General features: G+C 35.3%; 1 protein-coding gene across 3 annotated transcripts in view; it reads left to right on the forward strand.

The window, feature by feature from the left end:
- PTPN4 (protein tyrosine phosphatase non-receptor type 4) overlaps positions 1 to 16,940 on the forward strand; it is a 121,721-nt gene extending 104,781 nt beyond the window's left edge. For all 3 annotated transcript variants that reach the window (XM_049804307.1, XM_049804287.1, XM_049804297.1), the window contains exons 23-27: positions 254 to 400; positions 2,717 to 2,845; positions 4,338 to 4,486; positions 7,601 to 7,736; positions 10,275 to 16,940. In XM_049804307.1, the coding sequence (XP_049660264.1) occupies positions 254 to 400; positions 2,717 to 2,845; positions 4,338 to 4,486; positions 7,601 to 7,736; positions 10,275 to 10,361 (648 nt within the window). In that variant the 3' untranslated portion in view covers positions 10,362 to 16,940. The remainder of the gene's footprint in view (positions 1 to 253; positions 401 to 2,716; positions 2,846 to 4,337; positions 4,487 to 7,600; positions 7,737 to 10,274) is intronic.
- Positions 16,941 to 18,602: the final 1,662 nt, after the last annotated feature.

Raw genomic sequence — 18,602 nt, forward strand, 5'->3', positions numbered from 1 at the left:
TTCAACCATTGATCTTGGTTATGGCAACTACGTAATTGTTAGTTAATATATGAAGTGTACTTAGATCTTTGTAACAATTTTGCATATGAAACACTTTGAAGAATTTTTATCTGTGCCCCATATTTACTAACTTATAATAAATAGAATTAGTATAGTTGATGCTTTTTAATGTGCTAGTTACTAAACACTAAATGTCTGATCTCTGACTCACATTTGCTGTAAGAATTAAAATAATGATTTTGTCTTTTCTTAGATGGAAATCCCTTCTTCCACAATAATAAACCAGTACATTGCTTGTCAAGGTCCATTACCGAACACTTGTCCTGATTTTTGGCAGATGACTTGGGAACAAGGCTCATCTATGGTTGTAATGTTAACGACTCAAGTTGAACGAGGCAGAGTAAGTAGAAGATTTCCTTAAATACTACTTGCATAATGTTCTAAAAATCTGTTGGTGATTAGCCTTTAAAAGATTAGAGGAATATACTATTAAGACATACAATATGACAGGGGGTAATAGTTTGAAACTAAAAAAGGGTAGATTTAGACTAGATATAAGGAAGAAATTTTTTACAATGAGGGTGGTGAAAGACTGGAACAGGTTGCCCAGAGAGGTGGTAGATGCCCCATCCCTGGAAACATTCAAGGTCAAGTTGGATGGGGCTCTGAGCAACCTGATCTAGATGAAGATGTCCCTGCTCATTGCAGGGGGGTTGGACTAGATGACCTTTAAAGCTCCCTTCCAACCCAAACTACTCTATGATTTTATGACTTTTTTTCATAAGGGCAGTGCATTCCTAGTACTGCTGCAATGATGACTCTTACATTTTAAACCTTCTGATATTGTTAAACTTTGTTCAGTTCTGAAATACATTGAAGACTTCACGTATCTCTTAAAATATTTTTAGGATTCTTTGATTCTTTAATGTAAAGTAAAAAGCAACTAGAATTTACCTTTGTAGCATTTTTTCCTCTAAACTTTAAATGAAGGAACTCCAAGAAGTTTCATCAGTTTCTGTAGATATTTCTCTGATATGTAGAAAAATTATTTTTTTAAGGGAGCCTAACAGCTTTGTAGTGTTAAGATCCCATGCCTGGATGGCTGTCTTTAAGAGAATCCTTGATAAGCTTGAAATCTAAAATTTTTCATTAAATGTTCTTCTGTGGCTATAAACATTTGTTTAATCATATGAAAGAATCATTGTCCTTTAAGTTGTTTCCATACAAAAATGTGTAAAAATAGGGTACTGGTAATAAAGTAATTAGAGTTATAAATTACTAAAAATAATTGTGTATGGTGCTGTAAAAGGCCTCAGGTGTACTTTGTGGTTTGTTTGGTTTTGGTTTTGGGGTTTTTTTTAAGGTATAGTTTCTCCTTAACAGCTTTGTTTATTATGCAGCTTTGTCCTTTGGAGACAAGGCAAAACAATCAAATCTGGTCATATACACAGTGTAATTCCAGTGTTACTGGGTTTATAGTCTGGAGCATTCACAGTAGCAGTGGCTGGTTGAATGTGTGGACAGAAATGACAGTCTGGAATAATAGTTTAGTGGAATTTCTCCACATTCAGGATTTCTTTTGAAGATGGATTTATAGTAGGTTGTGGGTGTTCTGATCAACTCAGACTGTAGTTCAGCTATACAGCTGAATGTATTCTAACTTTTTAATAACCATATATTTGCTGGAAGGTCCAGCCTCTAAATATAATTAAAATAATTGAAGGGGAGTTGCAGCATTTTTAAACCATATTCCAGTGACTCAATGTTAGCATGATGCTGCCTGCTGCCAAATAAACATGATTAGAGGGAATTTCAGTACAAGTGCCCTTTTAATTTGAGGTTTTTTTGCAGATCTGCTAAGAACAGACTTGCAATAGCAGTTCTCTGAGGTTCCCCCACCCTTTCAATAATTATATTTGTGGAGCTCTTTGGAGAGCTGCTTAATAATGAAATAAAAGGACTTATCTGTCTTATACCCATAGGCAGACTCCCTGCTCTAAAGCTGATCATGAGGCTACTGACATCACTATCCCACTGCATGCCGGGATGTCTCAGTGGAGCAGGAAGTCTGCAAATCTGGCTGCTCTTAAAGAATCGCCAGGTGGGTTGGAAAAACAAAAGTACACTTGAGCTGAAATGACCTCTGTAATTAGGCGTTTAAGCAATATATCTGAAAATCTTGGTGTTTGAACTTCTCATTTACATTTGATGACTTTATCAAGAATCTTTGAAGTCCACCATCTGCATTTCCCTAATTTCTGCATTAGTTTAGTAACTTTTTGTTGCTTATCGCCTTTTTTTTTATCATTTGTTCTTTTCCCATATAAATATGCTTTGAGAAGATTAGATTAGGATTTTAGAGGTCAGAAATGTTTATAAAGCAGCATCTTTGTCACTCAAGTGTTAAGATGGAGTATTTATAGATGCGTTTATTTTTTTTTAAATTGTAATGAAAGTTAAAAGCATCCATCTTCAGTTAAACTAACTTCAAGGGCTGGTGCACGTGTCGTCTTGAAAAGAGAACCAGGAAATCTCTGCGATACCTTATTTTATAAACAAAAATTAGGTAACACAGTCTATTTGGTAAGTAAATTAATAGTGATTACAAAATGATCAAAGTAGTCTGTAATGAATAAAGGTGTAAGGAGCTAGAGAGAGTGGAAATGATACTCTGTGAATTTAAACGCAGGCATCTTTAAAAATGTGTTGACCTTAGGTTAAATGCCATCAGTACTGGCCAGAGCCATCAGGAAGCTCATCATATGGGAATTTCCAGATTACCTGCCATTCAGAAGAAGGAAATCCTGCTTATGTCTTTCGAGAAATGACGTTGACTAATCTGGAGGTAAAATCATAATATCTATTTTTAAGTATTAATCTGTGGAATGCTCACAGACTAGCTAAAACTTACTTAACCAGTCTTTCTTTTCAACTTGATGGCATATCCACATAAATAGAACTGTTTATTTCTAGAAGCCTTTACAAAACTACTCATATTGCCATGCACTTACCTAGTATAAATTCTGCTCTTAGAATGATAACAAACCTTTTAGTAGCAAAACATCACAAAGATTCAGTTACCATAATCATATTAATTGATTTTAAGTCACATAAAAGATGTATTATTTGTCTTAAAAGTCTTTACTGGTGTCTTTCATGCCCTGGCCAAAGGAAAAGAGTAACTAAAGAAGTTGAGAAACTTGTTATTTCTTTGATGTTTTCAAAACAAGAGAGGTGTCTCTTTTTTGTTCTTTTGTTCTTTCATTATTGCAACTGAAAATCTGTCTTTGTAGAGTCAAACAGTTCTCGATAATTCCATCTTGGACAATATGTATAAGTAGATGGAAGATAAATCCTGCTGAGAGAGATATGAATTGGAATTGGCAACTACATGTAAACAAGGACCTTCTTGAACACGCATTGCATGATTTTCAGGGCATGTGTAGTTTTCAGAACCTCCCCAGCTAGCATTTCAATCTCAGAAATGTTTGGAAATTACTATCTGGAATTTAGTTCACGTACTCGTTTCTCACTGCTTGTGTTACCAGATGAAGTCAGTTTTACAGAGCTGGTTTTTAGTCAGTTTGCAGTTAAAATCCCTTCCCTGTGTCGTGTTTAGACAATTGCTCATTTGTTATCAGCAGTGGAACCTCTGTAAATGATTCTGTGCCTAAAGGTTACTTGAAGTGCAATAACTCCTGTTCTTTGAAATGCTGCTTTTACATTGATTGTATGGCCTGTCCCCTCCACTAACCAGAAGCAGACTACATTTGTGATATTAGAGCAAGGGGCAGGAAGGAGTGGGAAATGAAGTCATTTTGCATCTTCTGTGTAGTATGCTTAAGAGGTGCAGATAAAGCCAAAACAATGCTGCTGTTCACAAGGGGCCTGAAGGAAAGCTTTTATGTCTGAAAGTCGTGCCTCTCCCCACCCTGCCCCAGTTCTGTCATTTGATCTAGTAAGATAGTACCTCTTTCTGTTAAATTTGTTTTGCTAAAAATTGGACCACCTTCTTCTACATCTAGCATTCAGATAGATCATTGGTATCTTTGAACTGCTTTGCTATTACATGGTGTGTAATTTTTTTAACCTGTTGAAGATGTAAACATTTGTGGATTGCCCTTTTTGTTTTTAAGAAAAAAAAAAAAAGTAATTATAAAATCCAGGATGAGCAATGATTAACACTAATAAAATGCTGCTACTTGCCTGAAGCCACTTTTATTATGGGTACTAGTTGCTGTAAACGTACCATTGATATTTTTTTATTATTATTATTACTGCCTTTTTTTTCATGGGACCTGAATTACCCTTGAATAAACTTTGTGTTTCATGATTAGAAAGAGGAAAGCCGCCAACTAACCCAAATCCAGTATATAGCATGGCCTGATCATGGGGTTCCTGATGATTCCAGCGATTTCCTAGATTTTGTGTGTCTTGTGCGAAAGAAGAGGGCTGGCAGAGAAGAACCTGTTGTTGTTCATTGCAGGTATCCATTTTTTTCCAACTTAAGTCATCAAAGTGAACTTATTTATCATTGAATAGCTTTTCTGTGTTTTGTTGCTGAAATAAACATTTAATTGTATCTGCTTTGGGGATGACAGAAGAACTCAACATTTATATTAAACAATTACTTAAAATTGTAATCACGTTTCAATAAGCAAAATCTTGAGTATCTACATGAATTGATCTGTGCAGAGGTTTTGTTGATTTGGGAGGTTTTGTTTTGTTTACAGTTTAAATGCTTGTGCTAACAGTCTATATAATAATTCAGGGAAATGGCAAAAGAACTTGGGAACCTTTTCCTCATGGTGACTATTCTACAAAGCTCCAGAATAGCTGTGCAAATAATCCATAGCAGGAAACATGGGTGGTATATGCAATGATCAAATAAAAGACACTTTCTCTCAAGTCTGCGGTCTTAAGCTATGTGATATTTTGATACATACATTACGATGACACATTTTTCTCAACAATTCACTTCTGTCATGAATTAAGTGAACTCTGTTACTCAGATTTTTATGTACACATGAAATGTGTTTTTTTTGTTTTTTCTTGTGCAGTAGTTTTTAATAGCATTCTACATTCCTATAGTAAATTTCAAAATCTTACTCCTTTAAAATATCTAATTAGTAAACTATAATAATGCATAATACAAAATGTCTTCAAATAAACATGTGCTATACCAATTCTTGGTGAGCAGTTCTGTGAATAAAATTTGATCTCTAAATTCCTGAATACTTTGCAGTCAGTGTTCCTGCGTCAGGTGTGCATCATTCCTGTTTCAGAGAGAAGCTGAGAGGTTTAAGGGATAAAATAAATTTAAAGACTAGCAAACTAGTCAGTTAGTAAAGAAGATGAAAGAAAAATGTTTTCTCTTTTTAACACTTTGTGTATAAGAAATTGTATATAATTGGTTTTGCTTTCTCTTCTGCTTTATGCTGGTCAGGATGAATCTTGTTAACTAGGGAAAGCAGTACCAGAATGCCACTGTCTTGAATTATATTGTTCCTCAACTTCCATTATTGATACACTTTTGGTTGATACAGTTGTGAACAAATAGTGAAAATATCAGCCAAATACAACTTTTACAATATAAAGTGTGCAAGTCTGCAGAGACACTGGAACAACAACTTTGGAGACTATGAACTGTTTTATTCATCTCAATGCGGCATCTATTCAGCTCCACGCTGATAATTTCAATACCAACATCTGTAACAGTTTTGTTTCACAGAAGAAAAGAGAAGGAATATCAGAGTTCAACATAATTTACTTAATTGGCCTGTTAGGAAGTATAACCATATTCCACTAGTGAGTCAAGCTGAAGGAGCCCAGGTGTTCCTCCATATGTTGTGCACACTATTTTTAACATCTGTTCAGTATAATAGGACAAGGCATTAGTGCAACAAAATGGTGAAACTTGTTTTCAGAACTAAGCCACCAGCTTTGGTGTGGGGAACCAACCAGCAGACTTTTCTTTTGTACAATAGTGGTTTAAGAACAAAACCAAAAAAAGCAGAGAGATTGTAAAGCAACAAAAAAACCCTTAAGAAATTGGAAAGGTTTTTGTTAAGTTGGACTACTTAAAACAGTGGTTTCCAAGATTGTGTTCATGTGTTTGTTTTTATTTTTACAAGGCTCCTACTTATTTAGTTGAACAGTTTCTAACTTTTGTTGTAGATGAAATGGTGAGCCACCCATCCTGTCTGTGCCCTTCATGATTTTCATGTCCTGTCTCAGTGTTCCCCTCCATCAGTCAATGATTTCTTTTTCCAAGCTACAGAGTCCTAGCCTACCTGATATGTGCTATATAGGGAAACTATCACACTTCCCATTGTTGTGTGCTCTTCTCTGAATCTTTTGAAGTTGTAAAATGAGTCATTAGGTTCTTTGACAGATATGGGTCCTGCCTGGATTTCATAAAGCATTCTGCATATAACTTCTATATGTATAAATTCTAGAAATATAAAATGTTATTGAATAATTTTATATAACCAGCACATTTACATCTTGTCATAAAATTCTCATGACATCACTGAAATATATAGTAGCTTTAATGCCACCTTCTGGGCAAAGATTTAAAGTAGTAGTTTGGCCAGACTTAATTTGAAGTTATGCTTCAAAATCAGAACAATTAAGTTTCAGAGTTTGGAATGTTTCTATTAACTAATTTGGAAGAAAACATTTTCATTTTTTGACTGAAATACTAGTTGTATGAGCTGAGATAATGCTGACATTTGAAAATGTGGATTTGATCCTGTATTCAGATATGGAGAAACATTGGTTTTCTATTTCAAAAGTGCAACGTAATTTTCTTGAACATGGAAGATTTGAATTTGAAGCTGATTATCAAGTTCAAGGTTAAATATTCAGTCTTTGAGGATTACTACTTGTGGAAAAGTGTATGTACATGTAAAAAAATGCAGATAAATCTTTAGATTGGTTTTATTTTTAAGCAAAAGATGATTCATGTAAGCTGTCAACAATTTTGCCATTCTGAGATGTATACGTTGTGGTTCTTTCGTCTTGAAAGGGATTGCTATTACGTATTCCTTTTCAATCTACACAAATTAGATCTCTTGTCCTATTTAATACTAAGAAAATTATCATTATTTTCATCCTCCAAAGGTTTCTAGTAATTGTTCTATTCCTTATTCTGAAATATGGAGCTATGGATCACTTCAAGAACATAAACATGGTTTTCTCAAATCAGCCCATCATTCCAGTAATGGTCAAGTTGACATAAAGTGCACAGTGTATCCTAGGTATCTCTGTGTTTTGTTATCATCTAGATATTAGTATGGTTTATAATATGATGTGAATAAATATCTGTTTGTAAATTCTGCTCAAATGAATGGCTGGGTTAGGACAGTCCCTCTTCAAAGGACTGACAATTCTGCACTGATTGATTTTTGCTCTGGTCAGGCAGGATGGAGTCTTCCAGTGACATAGACACAATCTGTCTAACCTCTGCCCTAATAGTATGGGAATCATAACAATCAGTCATGAGAGTCCTTGAGAAGGAGGATCTTTAAGTATGAACTGTATTCCAGACCCTTTGTTTCATTTTCCATTTGGGGATTTTTGTTGGTTTTTTTTCCAGTGCTGGAATTGGACGGACAGGAGTTCTTATCACTATGGAGACAGCTATGTGTCTCATTGAGTGCAATCAGCCTGTTTATCCATTAGATATTGTAAGAACCATGAGAGATCAAAGAGCCATGATGATCCAAACACCTGTGAGTATCATACTTGCTGTTCTGTGTTGCAGAAGAATAATTTCCTATTGTCTAGTCATATCATTAGATGGATTTTTAATACACTAGCTGTTGATCATACTGCAAAGAGGTCACCTTTACCCAGTGTAGCTGTAGCCTGGGCTTCAGGCAGGAATAAATTGCTAAGGCTGTTGGAAAGGAGCAATTCTTTAAATTTCTACAAAGAAAACTTGGAAAAAGCATCATCTGTTTCAGGGATATGTGGCAATTAATGTCAAAAAGAGCCAATTTTCAGTAGTGTAAAAATTACCCAGTGGAGAAGGCAGGAGCCTTATTCCAGATGTTAAGAATGGGAGTAGTATAAAAGGTAAACACAGAAAGATCCAAGACATGCAAGAAGAACCTTCAGTGATGCAATTCATTGATTTTATGTTGCCTTAGTTATAATGAAAACAAGCCTTAACTCTGCCCTGTAGTGACTCAATTAAAGGGAAGTAAACAGAGAAATAATATTTTTTAAAAACAGTGTAATTAAATCTGATGTGAGATATATCAAAGTAATTTTAAGTGTATTTAGTCTAAAAAAAGTAACCTGCTACCAGGATTCTTCTGGTGCTCTCTTCACATTTGATGTATCTTAAGATGCTAGAATTTTTCCTGGATCTATAATGTTTGGGGGGTTTTGAGATAATTGCGGTGTTGCTTTAATGTATTATATTTCAGAATTGTAGAAGTTTTAGAACAGATTTAGAAACTTTTTATTTGTATCAGTCAGGTGTTTTCTGTATCTCTGAGAGCAGTTTGTGTTTACATTTTTAGAAAATACCTAAAAAGGGTCACAATCTTGAGTTCTGTTGTCTTTCCAAAAAAAAGAAAAAAAAAAAAGGCTCAGACTCTTGGTTGTTCCAAGCTTTGACCAGTTCCAGGTTTTTTGTTTTTTTGAATCAGTGATCAGTTGTATAGTTTTACTCATAGTATACAGCGTTTAAAGAGAAAGTATTTTGACAGATAAAAGGCATTAGATCCAGTATCAAATCTCTCCCACGGTTACCTGAAGGTAGTTCTCATTGTAGTAATTTTAATGTCTCTAGTGCTGTTCCTCTAACCAAGTTTGAATAAACTTTTTGTGTTCTTCAGAGAGTATTCAGACTGACAAAAAGTATATATGGGCCTCCATTTTTAGGTCAACTATCATTCAGTGCAGCTGTCCAGTATTCATGTTCCACCAAAAAAAAAGTTATTTAGCTAGCACAGGAAGGATGAGGAAGATGATGATACATGAAAAATAATAAAGGATGGCTCTTGCTGTTTGTGATGACTATACAGTATGAATAGTATATCTCTCTAGCATACATAGAAGAGAAGAGAGTTTTACTAATAAAGGTAGGAGGTGCAGTGGTAAGTGTTTTAGCTATATTTTTTCATGGCATGTGCTAAATACCTTCTGGTCTTCTCATTTTTCTTAGAGAAACCAGAATTTTCAAGCTTCATTGAAACGCAGGAGTTTACTGCGTCAGAAGGAGAAGGGATAATAGAAGACTTGAAGTTGTTGGATGTTTTTTTTAAGATTTCGTAAACACTAGCTATTATAATTTCTCCTTTGGGATGCTCTTCCTGATCTTGTGTATCTTAAAAGATTCACTCAGTGTCCACAAGATGGCCCTATGCATGGGTCCCTGCTGTGTGTACTGTATGAGGAGAGTTCAGAGTCTCCTTCAGGGAGCACTGGAAGAAAAATAAGTATTTTACACAAATATGTATAAATTTAACTATTTATACAGCAAATAATGATTCTATTACTAAATCTGTTACTGTGCCCATTTAAGATCAGACATCACTAATTACTGCGTAGAGAGGGATATTCCATGACACTGAAAAGGCAGGCATGCTGGCTTTCTGACCAGCATATTACATCATTATGCAGTATTCAGTGTTAGTTGTGATGCTTTACAAAACAGTGATTTTACTTCATTTTATTTTCGTTATATTCTAATTTGATTATTGTTGGGTTTTTTAACTACTGTTTGTTTAAAACAAAATATTAATGACCTCTATGAATGCAGGTGCTAGAATTGAATGCATTGCAGAGTTAGACATTATATACTTTTAAGAAATTGGAGTTCTGGCTTTTTAAAACATGAAACAATTTTCTTTTTTTTTTTTTTTTATCAAATTCTGAGAGGAAGGTGCCAGTAACATGCCATAATTAATGCAAGTCCTTTGAAACTATAGCTTCTAAATCCAAGTGCATGGAAACCTCAGGTCAGTGAAACTTTAGCAATGAAATGAAGAGCAGAAAATTACTAAATAGGTGATGTTGTAATAATAGTACAGGTTTTGTGGGTATGACTTCTGGTATATATTTCAAAGTGCTGTTCATCCCATTATTCTGTTGTGAAACAAGATGTTCTAATATAAAGTTCTTGTTGTTTTGCATTTCCTAAACTAACTTTGAAGCACAGTTCTTGGCCTGTCAAGAGAATGAGATGGGGCTATCTTAGAGGCTTTTTCTGCTTCCAAATGACATGGTTCAATTACTGAATCTACTTTCCTTTTCAGAGTCAATACAGATTTGTATGTGAAGCTATTTTGAAGGTATATGAAGAAGGATTTATTAAACCTTTACAAGCATCACTGCATAAGTAAAGAGCAAAAAAACTAGGATATCAATTGAGGAATCCTGTCCTCTATAATGAACTGGCAGCATTCTTTGTGCCGTAATACTGCTTGCAGGAAATGATAGTGAAGTACAGCAAAGAATTGACAAAGGACTTTGAAAACTTCAGCACTGTTGCACTTTACGTTGAAACAAAATCAGTCTCTGAAACTCTTCTAACCTTCATCCGTCTGAAGACTTTATTTTCATGCTTTGCTCCAAACAAACCATAAACTGAAAGAACTAATTGTGTTCAGGGTAATCTACGATATTTCATGGTAGTGCCATATACTGCGCTTCTGGTTGAATTGCTACAAACAAGGCTTGGAATTATTTCACTCTGTTTTACACCCATGTCTCTTAAAATGAAAAACAAATGAAAAAAATACACTAAGCCATGGTCTTTTTCCAGTGCTAGGTTTATTTACTATGTACAGACTCTCACTGTTTTGATTTTTACAACATTAGCAATATTGCCGATACTAGATAGATACACACTGCCTACTGATGCAGCACACTTTGTCCTACACCCTTACTAGAGACCAGCTGGTTGTTAGAGGAAAGCTGGCGTCTGTGTTAACCCAGCAGTAGCTGCATAGTGCCCACTTACCAGCATCTTGTACAAAATAATAACAATAAAAAATTAAAAAAAAAAAAAAATAAACAGCATTTCTTTGACACAGCTTGTGTGTCATACACTGGTGTATTCTGATTCGTGTGACTTAAGATTACGTGATGGGAACTAGTGCATGCATTATGTCTTAACCCCTTAAGTGCCTTGAGACTTACAGCGTACATCCAGTGAAAGGCACTCATGATTCTGTGGGGGTGGTATTGTCCTGTCATATTTATCTTAACGGGTTCAGATTTTAAAAACGGCCCTTGGTGCTTGGAATGTGTTACCGCAAGGGGTCATGGAAATACCATTCCCTCTTTCCTTATACAAGTACCTGTGTGCTACTCCTGGTAGCAAAAGCACCTCTGCCAACTTAATGAATGAGCATTGTATGCTGCTGTGTTGTAATTATGTGAAAAATCTGACACATTCCTTCATTCCTTCTAACTAGTAACTTACTAGCAGCTTACTATGAAATGCTGGTAGGTCATTAGAAGCTGATACTTTGTTTTACCCTTTTATTGACAATAGCTGTCTTACTCGATTAGAACATTAACTCTTTAATAGCACTGATAATGAAGTTGAACTTACACTCAGATGTGATTTAATTCCATTATCTGCTAACAAATTACTTTTTAAGTCCTCATAGTTGATTTCAAGCCATGTTCGTACAGGTCTGCCTTTTTTCTTTTTTTTTTTTTTTTTTTTTTTTTTGTTTGGGTGGGGGAAAGGGAAGAGAACAGTATGAAGTTGTCCCAGAATTTTATTTTAATTCCATGATGACTCCGGTCACCTTCTGTTTTGCTTGTGCAAAAATTGTTCCAGTTGGTATGGGTTGCTTCTTATTTAAGTAGGTAGAAGATTTGTAAGAAATGTCTGTCTGATACAGTATCTGAGCTCATTCTAAAGATACATAAATGTCCCAGTTTTTTAATATTTTTCCAGTATAGGAGAAACCAAGTCAGAAGTAAGGTATCCAGTGTAATATACTGTAAGAAAAAAAATCAGTCACTTCTTTGACTGCCCTGTGACAACATAACTTTGTGCCCTCTATTTAAAAGTTTTAATTTATTGTATTGGTTTCCTGAAAATGTTTATCCAGTAAATTTTGTTGTAAGCTATATAGAGCATAGGATTAAAATGGAAAGTTCTACGCTAAATAATTTTTAACTATTGAAGAATTATATTGTATAATATACTGTGTTCTATGGACATTTGAAAGAGATCAGCTATGAACTATTAAGTGAAAAGGGATTCAGGCAAAGTGAAATCCTGGCTTGTGACTTAGTAATAAACATGAACCACAATGCCAAATGGAAGATAGAGTTTTAAATATTTTTAGAAAGCAAAATAATATTAGGTGGCCTGTGGCCCTGTTACTTATATTTCTAGATTTGATGTTTAAATCAATATTATCCCTCAGTGAAAAATGAATCTTACAAGAATCTCTGGATCTGATAAACTGAAAAAAAAAAGAGTAATAAGGTAGCTTTAATCTCAGTTTTATTTTAAGCCATTTGCAAAAAGAAAATTCTTTGTTAGGAAAGTATAAGCTTTAACTTACATGTGAGACAAGATTATTAGCTGAGATGCTGGCTAGTTGGAAGGTTATTTTAAACTCAGCACTTAATGTCGAAAAATTAAAGTAATTCATCCATTATATTGAAATAAATTTTCTTTCTAGCCAATTTGTAAATGAAAATAGCATTTACCCTTTTTTCTGAGGGAAATCAGAAATGGGGTTTATAACAACATTATGTAGTGTTGGTATGTCACATATTTAAATATTCTTATGTAAAGTTGCCAAAGCAGTTTGAGCTCAAAAGACCCATTTATACCACAATTAAGTGTGGGATATTTATTGGTCATCTGTCATTACTGTTTTGATTACAAACACAGGCAAGAATAATAGGTCTCTTCAAAATCTTCCTCTGCACTGACTTAAGCTGATTTATATTGTATTAACTAGTTGCACTGGGAAAAAAAATTGGAACAAAGTAACTATTCTTAGAAAATTGGCCATCAGTGACTCAGTGGCTTTTTGGCTTCTCCAAAGCCAGGATAGTGGTAACCAAAAACTGATTGGGAAGGAGAATAGCATTGAAGCCTTTCTGCACAATAAGTCATTCATTCCAATGTTTCTACCTGTTGTGGTATAAATGGCCTTTAAAATATTTTTATATGGCCAAAAAAAAAGTAAAACTGCTAAATATTTTACTTTGGGTTATGAAGATCTGTATCATCCTTAAGACTTTTTTAAAGAAGTTTTTGTATGTTTCATGCTGTACAAAACATGAATGTATCTTTCGGACATAATGACCTATAGACCTATACGTGATTGGTGTTATGACTGTTGGATTTTATGAATAATTATTTTCATACCATTTGATTAGGAAAAATGTTGGGTGGGCGTGGGAAAGAGTATGTTTGTAACACTTCCATGATACAAATCCAGTTTAAAAAAAAAACAAAAACTTTCCATTGTAAATAAGAGCAATATTATGACAATTTTGTGCCAATGTATAATGTTAAGACTTGTGTTTTCCTTTTAGGTTCAGATTGAAAACTACCACTACCATCTCTTTTTTTAAAGTGGATTTGAAGGGGGTTTTTCAGTAGAAAGACACGGGGCTCTAGCAGGGGCTTTGAGTGTTTTGGGGGCATTTCTTATTTTTGCTAAATATGAAATAGATGCAGGTATTGTTTTAATAAACTACCTACAGATTGTCAGCCAATCCACTTTGAGAAATACTGCTTTAGGTATACCAGGTAACTGAGAGCTGAAGAATTCATTTATCCTGAATTTGGAAGCATTTGGTATTTTAAATAACTTGCAAATCTTAAGCAGTAAAATACTGCTTTTATGAATTTCATTGTTATATTTTCTCTCCCAGTTATGAAAAAGAGAAAGCCTGATTATTTTTTTTTCTCACTACATTTAATGCTAGCTGACAGTTCTTCCACATTTCTCTGTTAAATCTTAAAAGCTTATGTCCCATATAGATAAAGCAATAACACCTCTTCTAGAATATCTGATTACAGTCTGGCACACCATCTATTAGAGAAAGGGTGAGAAAGCAGTTGGGAGATTAAGGAACACGAGGAGTTTGTTATGGAACCCGTGTAGCCGTCAACTTCCCATGGAGACCTTCCAAAAAAGCTTCGTGCTGCCCAGGGAAGGGCCAAAACGCAGTGGACCTGCTGTGGTTGCACTGCCCAGGGAGACGGGAAGTAGGGGAAGTCTGGCGTAGAGATGCTGGAGCTCCAGGTATGCTGTGGAGCTGAATTATGTGATATTTTTATGCTTCCGCAGTGTGTGTGCAGGTGTGTGGGCGATGTTTGATGGCTCAGGGAATTAGCATGAGCATGAAAAACTCTACAGATCCACCAATTTCCAAGTGAAAGCAGGTTGTCCAGTATGTATGCCGTAGTTTTGACTGTAGAGCCACCCTGCAGGCAATCTTCAAGACCCTCAGCCCTGAGGATATAGGGAGGGATTGGGTTATGGTCCAAATTAAAATTTTGCGTATTTGGACTTCCACAAAGTACAGGAAAGGTGCCCGCTAATGTCACTTGTAGTCTTTCTGTAGCTCAAATCTTAGGTCCCTGGTTGGCTGGGTGTATTTGCTAATTTAAGTACCCACCTTTTGTCTTGAGACTGGAAAAGCCCTTTTCCTTTGCTACTTTTAGTGCTAGGATCCAATATCAAAATCTGGTAAAAACATATTCATTGATTAGACGTGGATCTTGCATGAAATTGCAGGGATTATAATTAGTGGTGATTGGGAAGCTGTTGTAAGGAGAAAATGGTTTGTTTGTTTCAGTGCAACTGTCCATTCTCTGTTATCCCACTGCAGTTATAAATGGAAACTGATTTTTTTTTTTTTTTTTTTTTTTTTTTTGGTTTAGCAGTCTGCAAAGGAGGCCAGTTTGTTATCACTGGATTTTACCTCTGTGCTGGCTGCTACCACGACTGTGCATCTTTTCAGTTTGTAGGGCTTCTCCAGCTACAGGTTTATAACTGGTACATAAGCTGTAAACTCTGGCTGTTGGCTTTGGCATGTTTTGCTTGTTGAGAGCTCAATGGTAAAAATTTGAGATAAATCACTTTTTAAAAAAATGCTGAAATTTTCAATTAAAAAAATTTGGACTTCTTGATTCCTTTGAACTAGTAGCCTCATTTAAAAACAAAAAAATTGCCAGTAAAATATCTATCATTCTCGTCTGCTATAGCATGAACTATGGTTTCACAGACTGGCTGACAGTTTGTTGGTTGTGTTATTTTCTATTTAGCAAGCTTACACATTTTAAAGGATAATTTTTTTTCAAAGTGTTTTGATGTTTGAATAGTAGCACTTTATCTCATTCTTACTACTGACTGAACTATTGGGCAAAATAAAATTGGGTTTGGAGAGAGATGCTTAATGGTTTTCTGTACAGAGATTATTTGGATTACACCCTGGTACGAATGCTTTCTATTGTTCCAACCATTTCTGGTTTATTGTTCATGTGTTTCTGAGGGACTTGCAGAAAGTAGATATTAATAAGTTATTAATAATTCTATCATCTCAATTTTCCTGTCTTAAAAAGAATACAAAGCTTGCATTTGGAAGAAGAAAAAAAAGAAAAAAAAAGTTGCAAATAGAAACTACAGGGTACTTGTAAATTTATCTCTGTGATCTCTCTCGGCTAGCTGCAAATTAGCTATGTTTACTGTAAATGTTTCTGCTAAGCATTAATTTTAACATTAGATCAATTACCTGGAAATCAGTATTTTTTTTTTTTTACTTAACTTATTTGAATTTTGATAACTAAAGATAATGCACAACAAAGTTTAAAGAAGTTGTCACCCTTTTACTCCGAGGCCAGGGGCCTAAGACATGAGTGAAAGGGTAAAACAGTTTACATTAAGCTGTTGTTTTCTTTAACTAGAATATATCCACAAAGACTAGACTGTAAACGATCCAGTGCAATTATCTCAGTACATGGGGGTACCACGGTAACAACCCATAATAATCTTGCAGGAAAATTAAGGTAAGAAAATGAAGGTTTTATTTTATCCAGTGTATCCAGATTTGTTTTCCATTTGGTTTGGTTCATTTACCAGTGATCCCATTTTAACCAGTCAATTTGGCAGGGCTGTTTGTGTAAGGTGTGGGCTTTTTTCTGTAACAGGTGCTATACTATGTGTAAATACAAAGGGAAGAACTTTTAGATCATTATTAACAATCAGATGGTGGCAATATTTTTTGCTAGTTACTACTGGTAATTAATTTGCATTTCTAGCCGTGGCTTTCTGTTGTCAAATTTTGTCTCAGTTTCATACTGCTGAATGATGGACTGCAAGTGTGAAGTAAATCATCTCAGAGTTGAATAGCTCTTTTGTTGTTTAGACTAACTCTTGTTTATCTTTATTAATGTTGGGGGGGATGGGAAGGTTCTTCTCATAAGTAGACTTTTGCCTATAAATTTGTTTAAAAGCACATGAGGGGGAGAAAAAACAAACAAACAAAACAAAACCTAAACGCAACATCTTGGCTAAAGAGCCAGGGTGGTTGATTGAAAATGGTGGAAACTTGAAATTGGTCAACACTGGACAATATGAAGATAAATTCAGCTTTTGTCACTGCAGCTACTGTATGCTTTAAAGGGCCTTATGTATTTGTCCTCATTTTGATAAAATGAAATTTCTTGCCATTAAAATGATACACTAACTTCTACCGAAAACCAGCAGTTCCCAGGATAAATATGCTAATTAACATTTAACAAGTCTTGTTTTAGTCTTAAGTAAAATTTCTTTCTATTATGTGAAAAAATGCTGTTATGCATATTTTGTGGATATATTTAATTTGAGTTGACAAATAGTTGTCTAGGTACAGACTTGAAAATATATATAGTTTACTTGTGGATCTTAATTGTTTAATTGCAAAATAAAGATGTGCTTTAGTAATTTAATTTTCTTGGTGATTTTCTTGCTACTGTACACAGTTTTGCTATGCTACTTCTATACGCTTCTGATGCCAGGTAATGGTCATCTTATGTTTTACTTTTTGACATTGTATGCCCTAAGTACAGCCCTATGGATTTAGCACTAGAAGAGAATGCTAAATTATCAGGAATTAAATTGCTTGGCTACAGAAATGGCATGACAGTATCAGCCAAAGTATTTTACCTGAAAATACACACTGCAGTTTTTGCTCTAATGGAAGAATAACTCTTTATTTATCTTTTATACCATGAGTGTTTTGTAGACAGTGTTCAATAGGTATTATAGTCTGATCACAAAACAGGGCATGAGGAATACTGATGTGAAGAACAAAAATTCCAGATGGAAGCTTGCGATGCCAAAATGTGAGGGGATGTTCAAAGCAAAAGTAGGAAAAGATGGTCAAAGGACTTAAGAGGCAAGACAAAAAAATCTCAGGGGGGATAAGAGTCTCAGAAAAGAGACCCATATGTTCTTAATGTGGCTGATTAACGCAATGATTAATGACTTTAAAGTGCGGACAAGGTGTTTGGATTGGAAGTACAAAAAGATAAACTACTGGGAAAGCATTCAAGGAGAGAAACCTAAGTAAGAAGAGGTATTAAGTAGGAAGAGATTTGTTTAAACTGGAATAGGAAGACTGGATAGAAGACAAGTCGCTGATAACCACAGTTGCATGTGCATATATTTGGACTGTATCTGAGCAGCAAATACTGAGGAAGGAGTAGACCGTAATTACAAGAAGAGTAGCAAGAGGCTGGTGTGACGTGGCAAGAGCAAAAATGAGCAAAAATGTGTCACTGTAGCTACAGAAAGGCAGCTGGGGATAACGGAGTTCTTGGTGGCGACAAGGGAGCTTCTGAGTGGCAGAGTGGAAAGAAGCTCAATTTGAGGAAATAGTTGAAGATGGGCAGAAAATTTAGGGACAACCTCTAAGAATCGGGTAATTCTCCAGAATGTTTTGTCTAATAGGAAAATGAAATTGGCGTAGACTTAATGGGAAGGAGGCTACTGTTTTTGTGACGGAGATCTCCACTAAAAACTAAGCGTCCTTGTTATGCAAATGATCAGTTAGTTGATCTGCACTGAGAATTCATCAGATATCTGAAAACCTCCAACATAAATTATTTTTCCCCCCTTTAAATATAAGATTTTGGATCTTTCCTTTGGGAACTTTATTGCAAGCTCCCACCTGTATTTCTTGACAGACTACCCAGAGCAAGCATAGTCCCTGCTCCTCTGATAAAACCTATCTAAATTCTTCCCGTTTGTGATTTATGTTCCTGAGTAAATAACCAGGCACGCACCTGAGTCTCGCCTTTCCCCTATGCTTGCTTTGCCCCTTCTGCTTGTGGCAGGAGGATTGCTCTGTTGTCCACACAAAGGTGCTAAAAGAACTCGCATTTAACATTAAAATCAGCCTGTTGCTTCATCAGCAACTACTGGGCAATTACCTGGCAGGTTGGGTTTGGGTGTTTTTTGGGTTTTTTTTTTGCCATTTCAGCAAATGACATCAAGATAACTGGATGTATGTTCGGACACCGGAGCCGATTTTGCCATAGCGCTGTACTCCGGCGTGTTTCATTACGACAGTCCCTCTGCGGGGCAGGTGAGTGACTGGTTCTCTCG

Source organism: Accipiter gentilis, chromosome 1 (assembly GCF_929443795.1).
Source record: "Accipiter gentilis chromosome 1, bAccGen1.1, whole genome shotgun sequence".
NCBI classification, from domain to species: Eukaryota; Metazoa; Chordata; class Aves; order Accipitriformes; family Accipitridae; genus Astur; species Astur gentilis.